Genomic DNA, 12,483 nt, shown 5'->3' on the forward strand with positions numbered 1-12,483 from the left:
TCCCTGGTGGTGTCGATGAGTCTGGAACCCAATTCTTTAACTAAACGTGTGGCTTTTTTTCCCCATGATCCCAAGGTCTCTGATCCAACTCGGACAAATTGATACTGTTGGCTTATGTACCTGTACTTGCTGATCTTGTACTCCTCCCTGTGGTCAGCAGCATCTCCCTGTCGCCCAACACTGTGACGGATATAGGTGTCAGCCAATACCCATAACCCAGCAAACCGCCCCGATGGGGCGGTTTGCTGGGTATTGGGTATTGTTGGCTGCTAGTGATCGGGGCTCCCTTTCGGCTGAGCATCCAGCTGTAGCAAGGGTTCTCTTTATGATGTCGTTGACCTCATTGTGTCTTGCATGCCAGCCCTTGGTTTTGGAACAGTTAAGACCATGTAGACCGTATTGATCTGCTTGCGCTTCGGTGCAAATACACATATATTCTGTGTGAATTGGGACATCAAGGTGCAGAGCCACAGCAATATGGAGGGTCTTAGGGTCGAGTCGCGTTCCCATTGCCGATATGGGAACAGTTTGGAGGAAGTCCCTGGATTGAGGTGCGCTCACAGCCTGGAGATGGGCAGTCTCCCTATCTGATGTTGCAGCCCTGAGCAACATGTTAGCAAGCACCTTTTCAGCGATCGGGCAATCCCAGCTTGACTGTTTGTGAGCCAGTGCTGCACTAGGGTTTGGTGCTGGAGCAGCAAGTCTCCCATTCAGTGATGACACTGACATAGCTAGGGTCCTGTATTCCTGCTGAGTCACTGAGGTTATCAGGAAGAATTTGTCTTATCAACTCGTTTGATGCTATGGAAGAGGATAGGAAAGCTGGTAGAGCAATCTGGGACGATCTGCGTACTCCTAGCCCCCCAAGCGTGACCGGAAGTGAGGCTTGTAACCACTGTCCATTTTCAAGGGAAAGATTCTAGCATGGTCTTAAGGAGAAAGTCATATTCCTTGAGTTTTGGACTGTTGAAGGCTGGGGAGCATCTCAGAAAGTAGGTAAGTTTTGGGATTGACAGGCACCTGGTAAGTAGGTAGAAGGCATCATGTGTGTCAATGTCTTTCATCCTGCTTTCCATCGTCCGGAGGTCTGAGACTTTTTTTTCTAGGATCAGATCGATGGCATTGGACCCAAGAGGAGCACCAAGGAGAATGCTATTGGCTGGATCAATGGCTCGTGCTCCTGGTAAAACGGCACTAATATTCTGGATCATCTGTCGATTGGTAGAAACTATTTCACATTTGGTGGGGTTTAAAGATAGGCCCAGGCTTTCTCCCATGTCTTTAATTTTACTGATGTCCTCTAGGAGAGATTCTGCTGTACCAGCTAGGGTACCATCATCCAGGAACCATATATTGAGCTCACTGGAGAGTGCTTCTGTGACTTCCTTGATGACCAAACAGTCAGTGTGGAATAATTTATAGTCTTGTACATGACATTCAGAAAGCATTTCTCTCTCTCTCTCTCTCTCTCTCTCTCTCTCTCTCTCTATATATATATATATATATATATATATATATATATATATATATATATATATATATATATATATATATATATATATATATATATATATATATATATATATATATATATGTCGTGCCGAATAGGCAGAACTTGCGATCTTGGCTTAAATAGCAACGCTCATCTTGCCATATAGGACAAGTGAAAATTTGTGTATGCAATAATTTCGCCAAAATCATTCTGAACCTAACGAAAAAAATATATGTGATTGTGTTTGTTTAGTACTAAATTATTGTAAACGTATTTAAAATTTATTTAGTTGGGTTAGGCTAAACTAAATTGCTCTTGTTATAATAAGGTTAGGTAAGTTTTCTAAGATTCTTTTGGTGCAAAATTAAATTTTTTTATATTAACATTAATGAAAAAAATATATCTTTAAACGTATAAGAGAAAATTTCAGAAATGACTTAATTTTAAATGAGTTCTTGCTAATTGACCAGTTTTGCATATTCGGCACGATATATATATATATATATATATATATATATATATATATATATATATATATATATATATATATGTCGTGCCTAATAGGTAAAGCTGGTCAATTACCAAAAACTCCTTTAAAATGAAGTCGTTGCAAAAAATTTCTCTTATATGTTTAAAGATATATTTTTTTCATTAACGTTAATGTAAAAATTTTTAATTTTGCACCAAAAGAATCTTAGAAAACTTACCTAACCTTATTATAACAAGCGCAATATATTTTAGCCTAATCCAACTAAATATATTTTAGATACGTTTACAATAATTTAATACTAAACAGTCACAATGAAATATATTTTTTTTCGTCAGGTTCAGAATGATTTCTTCGAAATTATTGCATACACAAAATTTCGCTTGTCTTATATGGCAAGATGAACGTTGCTATTTAAGCCAGGATCGCAAGTTTTACATATTCGGCACGACATATATATATATATATATATATATATATATATATATATATATATATATATATATATATATATATATATATATATATATATATATATATATATATATATATATATATGCAATAAGATCACAGTAAACAGGTGATTTCAGAATATGCAAAACAACCACTCTGAAAGAATAGAGAAATTCCAAGCGCTTTCGTGACTACTCACGAAAGCGCTTGGAATTTCTCTATTCTTTCAGAGTGGTTGTTTTGCATATATATATATATATATATATATATATATATATATATATATATATATATATATATATATATATATATATATATATATATACACATGCAAAACAACCATTCTGAAAAAATAGAGAAATTCCAAGCGCTTTCGTGACTACTCACATTATCATGAAAGAAAGAAGGAACACAGCAGCAGGCCTACCTACTGGCTCGCGCGAGGCAGGTCCAAGTCTCCTACCGGCTTGAACCAGTGACCCAACCTAGTCAGGTCAGGTCACATCTACTTAAGGGAGGGGCACGGCATCAGACTTACTAGCACAAGCTAGCCAGGTGCAACTCACACCCACTTACACCCACTCATGTATTTATCTAATCCATTTTTAAAACTACACAACGTTTTAGCTTCTATGATGGTACTCGGGAGTTTGTTCCACTCATCCACAACTGTTACCAAACCAGTGCTTTCCTATATCCTTCCCGAATCTGAATTTTTCCAATTTAAAACCATTGCTGCGAGTCCTATTTTTAGCACGCTGTTTACATCCCTTTTATTTATTCCTGTTTTCCATTTATACACCTCAATCATATCATCCCCTAATTCTACGCCTTTCTAGAGAGTGCAGATTGAGGGCCCTCAGCCTATCATCATAGGAAAGATTTCTGATTTCTTACTTTGTATGTTTTCCAGAGCATTTATGTCCATTCTGTAATACGGTGACCAAAACTGTGCAGCATAATCTAAATGAGGCCTAACCTAAGATGTATAGAGTTGAAGAACAACCTGAGGACTCCTATTATTTATACTTCTTGATATGAAGCCAAGGATTCTGTTCACTCTATTATGAACACTTATGCACTGTTGTCCTGGTTTTAGATTACTGCTAACAGAACTTCCCAATCCTTTTTGCAATTAATAATATTAAGATCTGCATTATTTAGTTTATATGTGGCATGGTTATTTTCCTGTCCAATGTTTAAAACTTTGCATTTGTCTATATTAAACTGCATCTGTCACTTCTCCGACCACTGAATCAGTCTATTAAAATCTTCCTGGATTGTTCTAATGTCCTCGTCAGAATGAATTCGACGGCCTGCTTTGGTGTCATCGGCAAACTTGCTTATGTAGCTATTTATTCCCTCATCTATGTCGTTTATGTAGATCGTGAATAACAAGGGGCCCAACACTGACCCCTGTGGAACACCACTCGTGACGCTTCCCAAATTGGATTTCTCCCCATTTATGCAAACTCTCTGCTGCCTATCTTTCAACCATGCCTCTCTCCAGGAAAAAATGTCTCCTATTCCTTGTACCTCAATTTTCGTCAATAGTCTCTGATGTGGGACTCTATCAAAAGCCTTACTGAAATCCATATACACAATATCATATTCATTACCATGATCCACCTCCTCAAATGCTTAATGAAAAAAGTTAATAAATTCGTAAGGTAGGAACGCCCCTTTGTAAAACCATGCTGAGATTCGTTGATTAATTTATGCTTTTAAAGATGGCTACGAACTGCCTCGGCAATTATTGATTCCATAAATTTTCCCACTATGGAGGTTAGGCTTACTGGTCTATAGTTCGAAGCTAGGGGCCTGTCACCTGCTTTGAAAATAGGTATCATATTTGCTATTTTCCACTTATCTGGCACAATACCAGTTTGTAGTGATATGTTGAAAAGATTAGCCAAAGGTTTGCTAAGCTCCTTACATTCCTGTAGAACCCTTGAGTATGGCTCATCAGGGCCTGGAGATTTGTTAGGTTTTAATTTATCTATTTGTCCAAGGACCAAGTCACTTGTGACCCTAATCGTGCATAGTTTATCGTCCTGTTCTACATAATTTTTTTTTTCTGGAACATCGCTAGTATTTTCCTGTGTTAAAACTGAGAGGAAGTAAGTGTTAAAAATGCTACACATTTCCTTATCACTGTTGGTGAGGTGACTCAAGTAACTTTTGAGTGGAGCTATCTTGTCCCTAATCTTACTTCTGGATACTTGAAAGAATCCTTTTGAGTTAGTCTCTATTCCCTTGCGACTTTAACCTCATAATCCCTCTTTTCTTTTCTTATTCCCTTTTTATTTCTCTTTAGCCGAATATATTGATTTCTTAATGCCCCGCTCCACTTTTGATTCGCCTATATATGCCTCTCTTTTGACCAATGAGATGTCTTAATCTATTGTTTATCTATTGGTTATCATTTTTGCTTGATCTAATTTCCCTATTCAGAACATAGGTTGTCTGAGCAGCTAGAACTATGCTCTGGAAAACATCATATCGGCAACCATCACCACCTACCTGACCCATAGTCAGGTCATTCCAGTTCAGCCCACCCAGGTAATTTCTCAGTCCTATGAAATCCGCCAAGCAAAAGTCATGGACAGAGACTTGATTGCCATTATCAAGGTAATTCCATGATATATTAAAATGGAGTGATTTGTGATCACTTTCCCCAAGTTCATCATTAACCTTAAGATTATTAGTGATTCCCTGCTGACAAGGACCAATATAAGCAAGTTATTTCCTCTAGTTGGTTCTATCACAAACTGATTTAAAAAACAATCTTCAATCGTATCAAAAAAGTTACTTGACTCTAAATTTTCTGTTAAATTGCTCCAGTCAATTTGTCTAAAGTTAAAATCTCCCATTAGCACAACATTTTCTTATGTAGATACCTTACGAATTTCATCCCATAGAAATTTACTGCTCCGAGAAGCTGTAACTAAACAAATCCAGTGGCTGACGCTTCATTTTATGTCTTGTCTAACACAACCATTTAAATTGTCTCTGAAATACATCGCTACTCCACCACCCTTATTGTTGACCCTGTCAGTGTGGAATAATTTATAGCCTTGTACATGACATTCAGAAAGTATTTCTCTATCTTTCAGATTGGGCCAGGTCTCTGTTATAGCAATAATATCTATGCTTCCTGCACTTGCAATTAATCTTAGCTCATCTATCTTATTTCTTACACTCCTGCTATTAGTATAGTAAACCTTAAGGGAGCTAGTCTCTCATTGCCCTCTGCTGTCTCCCTTAGTTTGCTGACTTGATCCATTGTCTATATTTGTAACTTTATGATGAATAATACCTTCTATACATTTACTGCTTTCATCCCTAGTGCTGCAATCTGACTGTTTCCCACACACACACACCCATACCTCTATCTTTTATCAGTTTAAAATCTTAGACAAGTCAGCAATGGCCCTCTCGATCGAGTTGGCCAATGCTACCATTCCTGCCCCAGAGACCTGTACCCAATTCCTTGCATGCATAACATATTTGCCATAAAAGTTGTCCCATTTGTCAATGAATGGGATTGCAAATTCCTTGCAGTATCTGTCTAGCCAGCAATTTGCACCAGTTGCACTAGACATCCATTCATTGCCCACTCCCTTCTAAGCAAGATGCTACATGTGATTGGGACCCTTCCTTGAAACCTAATTAAATCTGTAGCTGACCTATATCGTTTCCATCAGCACTGAGACAGATAATGGGTATGTTCCCATTATCTGACATGATATTATCCAACCTGTTGACTATGTCACCAACACCAACTCCAGGAAAACACAGTCTCACCTTCTTATACCTTTTACAGAAAGCACAGTCAATATATCTTACCTGTGAGTCACCAACCACAAGAATGTGCTTACCTCTATTAGCAGGGGAGGTAGTATCTTTACCTTCACTGACCAATGAAGTACATTCATCCTGAAGAATAGAGAAGAGATTTCCAACCTTCAAAACTTCTCTCTTAACTTTATTTTGATGCTCCTCCCCTTACTGGGAACAACTCACCACTTTTTGCAGATGCTGGAGTGCTCCTCACTACTGGTAGACTTTTCGTCCTCACCACCTTGACCCACCTCGCAGCGAGTGACAGACTGCTCCTCACTGCTGGTAGCCTCATTCCCCTCACCCACTCCAGTCACCTCACACTCACTCCCAAACCCATCGAGGTGAACCTTCAGCCTCCTAATTTCCTTCTGAAGACCTCCTCATTCAAGATTCTAACGTTAGATTTTAAAATACTGCAGAAGCAAGCCATGGTTTTGTAACCCTCCACACTAATCCCTAAAGCAGCTCAGGACCGTGTGATCATTTGTGACAACGAACAAGTGGTTTTTAGCAAATAACAAGCTGTACTGGCTGGGAATCGAGCCCTCAATATGTAAAACGCCACCCTCGTAGCCTGTCAAAATTGCCAGACGCCCTAAACCACTTAACCATCAATGTCACATATATCAGGTGCCTAGTAGCACTAAAAATGTCAATTCTGTGCAGAAACATACGTAGCTGTGGCAAGCTAAGGGTTAATTTCATTCTCTTCTCATTAGGAATACCAGTCAGTGCAGTTTATTTGCTAAAAACCATTTGTTCGTAGATTCATTAGTATATAAACTTCTTGTGTAACTGGTATTCCATATGAAAGAACGAAATTAGTCCTTAGCTTGCCACAGCCACGTATGTGTCCGCATCAGGGGTGACATGTCCAGTGCTTCTGGGCACCTGATGTATGTTACATTAATGGTTCAGTGGTTTAGGGTGTTTCGGAATTTTGACGGGCTATGAGGGTGGCGTGTTAAAGAGGGTTCGATTCCTGGCCAGTGTTTATTTATTGCAAAACTATAGCTGACAGGAGATCTTAACAATACAAGACAAGCTATAGGGGGTGAAAATATTCAGTTCAAGTATTTTCACACTTATCTGTGCGTTGTCAGGAGCTATGCAATGTTGCAAGAGTAACAGCAGAAGAAATGAGGGGAAGTTTCCTTAGGGTATGGTACCGTGGTGACACCAGCCACAGCTTCTTTACCTAACTTCTTACTCATTTCTGCAACATTGCATATATATATATATATATATATATATATATATATATATATATATATATATATATATATATATATATATATATATATATATATATATATATATATATATATATATATATATATATATATATTATATATAGTGGTTTTGAATCATTTACCAAACTGCTGCAGGCCAGGGTTCAACCCCACGACACACTCTCCCGCCTCAAGAGACCACACAGTGTACGTGTCACCTTATCCACTCAGCCATCGATCCTACAAACATTACGCACCAAGCAGAGCTAGGTGTTCTTTATGATCCCAGGACACTCGTGGCGGTGGTATCTCAAGCATTAATTTCAGCCTCCTCCTGTTGGAATACCCGCCTCCACAAGCTGTCTATATAGCAATGAAACCACGAAACAAGTGATATTGAATAATTTACCCGGTGTCTCTCTCTCTACCTTTTTACGTGTGAACAGCTGTAACTTTGTCCTGCTGTATCTCTGTATTTCAGTATTTCTGTACATCTGCATCTCTATATCTCCGTGCTAAATAAGGACACGAGTCCTCTATAAACTATGCATTTATGTTATTATTATTATTACCATTCTAGTATTTGTTTAACCTCCTCATAAACGCCAGTGTTTAACGCTCGTCACAGCTCCTTTGTGACGAGAATGTTATAATGGGGATAGAAATGACTCACTGGTAACAACCAGACTACAGAAAAAGTAATGAGTTACTCTGACAACTAGTGATTACTTAAATCAGAGTGAATGACTTAGTGACAGCCCCTGACTGCCATAGTTATGAATCTGTACCAGCTGCCACTGCAAAGGTTCCTTACCATCTGTTGAATGTATCTTTAGGACCACTGTGATAACAATATTTCACCTTAGTAGAGATGACAGGTACAACTAGCAAGAGTGTCAGCAGTCGACGGCTGCTATGGACTGACTAGCAAAGAACTTGCTCACACCCGGCTCACTCAACCCCCTCGTTCCCAGGCGATAAAGAATGCGTTTGATTATTACGTCGTCTTGGACGAGGCTTGATAAAGCATTACACTATTCTACCACACCTATCGCAACATGCATTTCCTATAGCTGACGCACATGAATTGTTATATTTGTTGTCCCTCAAAGGTACTGATCCATGAGTGCAAGAACCCAACAAGATTTTAAATGTCAGAACCTTAAATTATCTACTGATAAATAAAATCAATGAGGACATAATCTATATAGGACAAGCCCAGCTATCTTGATCACTTTGAGTAGTCGTGTGCAAAGTTTGCATGAAGTAAACTTGGGTATGGGTGGCCTAATTGCTTTTAGAAAAGGCTCAAAGGAAAAAAAAAAATTCTTCCATGAAGTACATATTGATAATTACGCAAAACAATGTGATGAATGAATTTGCATATGCTGAGATAATCCATCAATATCTAGTTGGATGGAAGAACTGGCAAGCCGGAATCACCACATAAGTACATTAATCATTCATATAATTCGCCGGGTCAACATTTTGAGACCTGGGCCGGGACAAGACCGGCGAACCTACTACAATACTACAATACAATTTATATAATTCTTTGTTTTGATGTCGCTGCCCTGAGGCAGCTTCGTCAACTATAAAGTTAGGAGGAAGAACACAACGCAATACGAATTTTGTAGCCTTTGTCACCCTGGTACGAATTTTGTAGCCTGTGTCATCTTGGTAGGAATTATCTAGCCTCTGTCGCCCTGGTACGAATTTTGTAACCTCTGTCACCCTAGTATGATTTTTGTAGCCTCTGTCACCCTGGTACGAATTTGTAGACTATGTCACCCTAGTACGAATTTTGTAGTCTCTGTCACCCTGGTACGAATTTTGTAGCCTGTGTCACCCTGGTAAGAATTGTGTAGCCTGTATCACCCTGGTAGGAATTTTGTAGCCTCTGTCACCATAGTACGAATTTTGTAGCCTCTGTCACCATAGTACGAATTTTGTAGCCTCTGTCATCCTGGTCTACATTATCTTTCTCGTATTACTTTTCTTTCTGCGATTTTTGTGACCTGACTCTTACTGTGGTAAAATACCAGTAACTATCTTTCCGACCAGTAAGACAGTCTGTCCAAGTCTTCTCATAACCTTCCACTATCTTTTAAGATATATGTTATCTTAGTAGCATTGTATACTTCACGGAGATACAAAGGACTCAATTTCGCCAGGGAAAAAAACTTTTAATAATGTTGGAAGGATTTCCGACGATATGTTAAATAAAAAGGACACATATGCAACTAATGAGACAGTTTTATTGTGGTAACGTCTCGCTCCTCAGGAGCTTTGTCAAGAGAGCGAAACGTTGCCTCGATCCAGGGAACGGGTTGGGTTTGAACCGATGGTGAGTGAGTTGTTAAAGTACGGGCCAGTGTGTAAGCCACTGGGCCATATGGCACAGTGAACTGTAGCAACTTTCGCTCTCTTGACAAAGCTCCTGGAGAGCGAAACTTTGCCACAATAAAATGTCACATTAGTTGCACATGTGTCCTTTATGGAAAAACTTGTCCCAGAAGGAACGCCCATGTAAACACACACGCCCATCCACACGCCTCCTCCTCCAGGGCTATCACTCTGCATCCTTTCTCTTACGAATACCTTGATCCAACGAGGTTCATGTCTCGTAATTCCTACCTGCTCTTCTAGTTTGTAGTCCAGTTTTTTGTGAGGTACAATATCAAATCTCTTCTTACACTCCAATAATGTGCACATACTCCACCTCCCCCCTTCTTCCTAGTTTCATCCTTGATACTCTGTCACAGGAAGAAATTCTGCAGGTTTGTGGGGAAGGATTTCACTTCTTCAGATTTTTGGTGGTTTTCGTGTATGTCACATTTATCTCACCAGGTGCTCTATCACTCCTGATTACGCTCTCCTTCACCTGAGATAAAATGCATGTCAGTCATACCAACATGTGGTGCAATTCTAATTGTATATCCTTCCTTTATTTTTAAATATTAAGGCGACATTTGTTGTTTTCCAGTTTTTCGTGAGAGACGGGACGCGAAGTTTCCCGTCTCTCAGGACCCGATGCGACACGTTGTTAGGAGCCTAATTGCTTTTGCTGTGTTAACTTCTCTCGATACCTTTTTCACGTAATCTACTGTCGATGTTGTTCAGTCTTGGCTGGTTTGTAATTTTCTCTGGTCACGGACCAGGGAAAACTACTGGGCCGTGGGGGCGTGGACCCCCCGGAACATCCTCCAGCTCTCCTCTTCCTTCTTAATTATTATTGCTTGTAGTTTTAATTATGCTTTCCTTCTGCTGCTACGTTATTGATATATTGTTGCTCTGCTTCTCTTTTCACCATCGGTAATATATACATTTCTAAATTTTATGTTGGTTTTATATGTGTCTTTCATCGTTTGCTTTCTGTACCTTATCTTTACCACTGTGCATATATATATATATATATATATATATATATATATATATATATATATATATATATATATATATATATATATATATATATATATATATATATATATGTGTGTGTGTGTGTGTGTGTGTGTGTGTGTGTGAGAGAGAGAGAGAGAGAGAGAGAGAGAGAGAGAGAGAGAGAGAGAGAGAGAGAGAGAGAGAGAGACAGACAGACAGACAGACAGACAGACAGACAGACAGAAACAGAGAAAGACAGAAACAGAGAAAGATAGAAGCAGAGTCAGACAGGCAGACAGACAGAGGCAAAGATAGAAAGAGACAGAGACAGAAAGAGATAAAAGCAGAGAGAGAGACAGACAGACAGACAGAGAGGACAAGGTAGCAAACAAGGCAGCCAGATAGCTTACAACACTTCGCCGTATCTCGCATCTGCTTGATAGTAGGGATTGCAAGATTCTGTACGAGGCATAAGTACGCTCACACCTTGAGTATGCTCCACTTTCATGGTTTGCCTGCCCCCCATCTCATCTGCCACTGCTTGACAGAGTATAGAACAGAGCAAGACGTCTCATCTCTCGCCTGGACCGCTCCTGGATAGATCTGTCATTTCAGCAGAGCCTTGAACACAAGAGGGATGTGGGTGGCCTTACTGTTATGTACAAGGCCAATATTGTCAAAAGTACCACACTTGGATCCACTTCGAGGACAGCCTGAAGCAAGCTTCTATACCACAAGACGGGCAGAAAGCAGCAACTTCATTCTGGCTGTACCCTACTCCAGAACATTACTTCATCTGAGATAATACATACCCAGGATGACTCGAGTATGGAACACATTCGTACAGCATAATGATGTCAACGAGATAAAAGTCAGTTGATCAAATGAAAATGCTGGCCCACAGATGGCTCCAACTTCATCCTGTCCCCTACTTGTATGTCTCATAACAATAAAAATGCTTTCAAATGAGCTGATGTAGGTAAAAGCTCTTAGCTTGTCAATAAAGTTAGAAATCCTTAACCTGTAAATAGCTTGTCAATAAAGCTAGGGATACTTAACTTAACCTTGTCAAACCCTGTGTAAAAGAGAGAGAGAGAGAGAGAGAGAGAGAGAGAGAGAGAGAGAGAGAGAGAGAGAGAGAGAGAGAGAGAGAGAGGCACGGGTAAAGCTAGAACGACGGACCAAGCGATGATAACACAGATAGCCACATACCTCCCAGCATGTGTTATCTCTTGCGCCAGATACCGACTTCACTTCTCAAAGGTTCGACGAAATAGGTACTGAGTGAGCGAAGCTGATAAGGATAAAGATTGTCAGAAACATGCACTAATTTCACAACATTTATATTTTTTCAATAAAAATTCTTCATATTTCCATTGATAGTATGTAGTCCAGTCCAAAAATTTTCCAGACTCGTGTTAGTTGTGGAGGTTATTTTATTGACGTGCAACTGAGGCGATATGTTTTGTACTAATCTCACAGGAGAGGGTTTTGGGGAACAACGCCCCCCTGAGCCGGTCTGAGACCAGGCCTCGTGGTGAATCAGGGTCTGATCAACCAGACTGTTACTGGTGGCCGCACGCAAACTG

The 12,483-nt window shown here is 39.5% G+C and overlaps 1 protein-coding gene across 4 annotated transcripts in view; it reads right to left on the minus strand.

The window, feature by feature from the left end:
- LOC128686748 (juvenile hormone esterase-like) overlaps positions 1 to 10,240 on the minus strand; it is a 74,121-nt gene extending 63,881 nt beyond the window's left edge. Inside the window, exon 1 of one of the 4 annotated variants that reach the window (XM_070082297.1) lies at positions 10,148 to 10,240. In XM_070082297.1, the coding sequence (XP_069938398.1) occupies positions 10,148 to 10,225 (78 nt within the window). In that variant the 5' untranslated portion in view covers positions 10,226 to 10,240. Of the gene's footprint in view, positions 1 to 8,324; positions 8,529 to 10,147 lie in introns of those variants that run through there. The other 3 variants (XM_070082300.1, XM_070082298.1, XM_070082301.1) reach the window with 3 other exon arrangements.
- Positions 10,241 to 12,483: the final 2,243 nt, after the last annotated feature.

This window comes from Cherax quadricarinatus, chromosome 7 (assembly GCF_038502225.1).
Source record: "Cherax quadricarinatus isolate ZL_2023a chromosome 7, ASM3850222v1, whole genome shotgun sequence".
NCBI classification, from domain to species: domain Eukaryota; kingdom Metazoa; phylum Arthropoda; class Malacostraca; order Decapoda; family Parastacidae; genus Cherax; species Cherax quadricarinatus.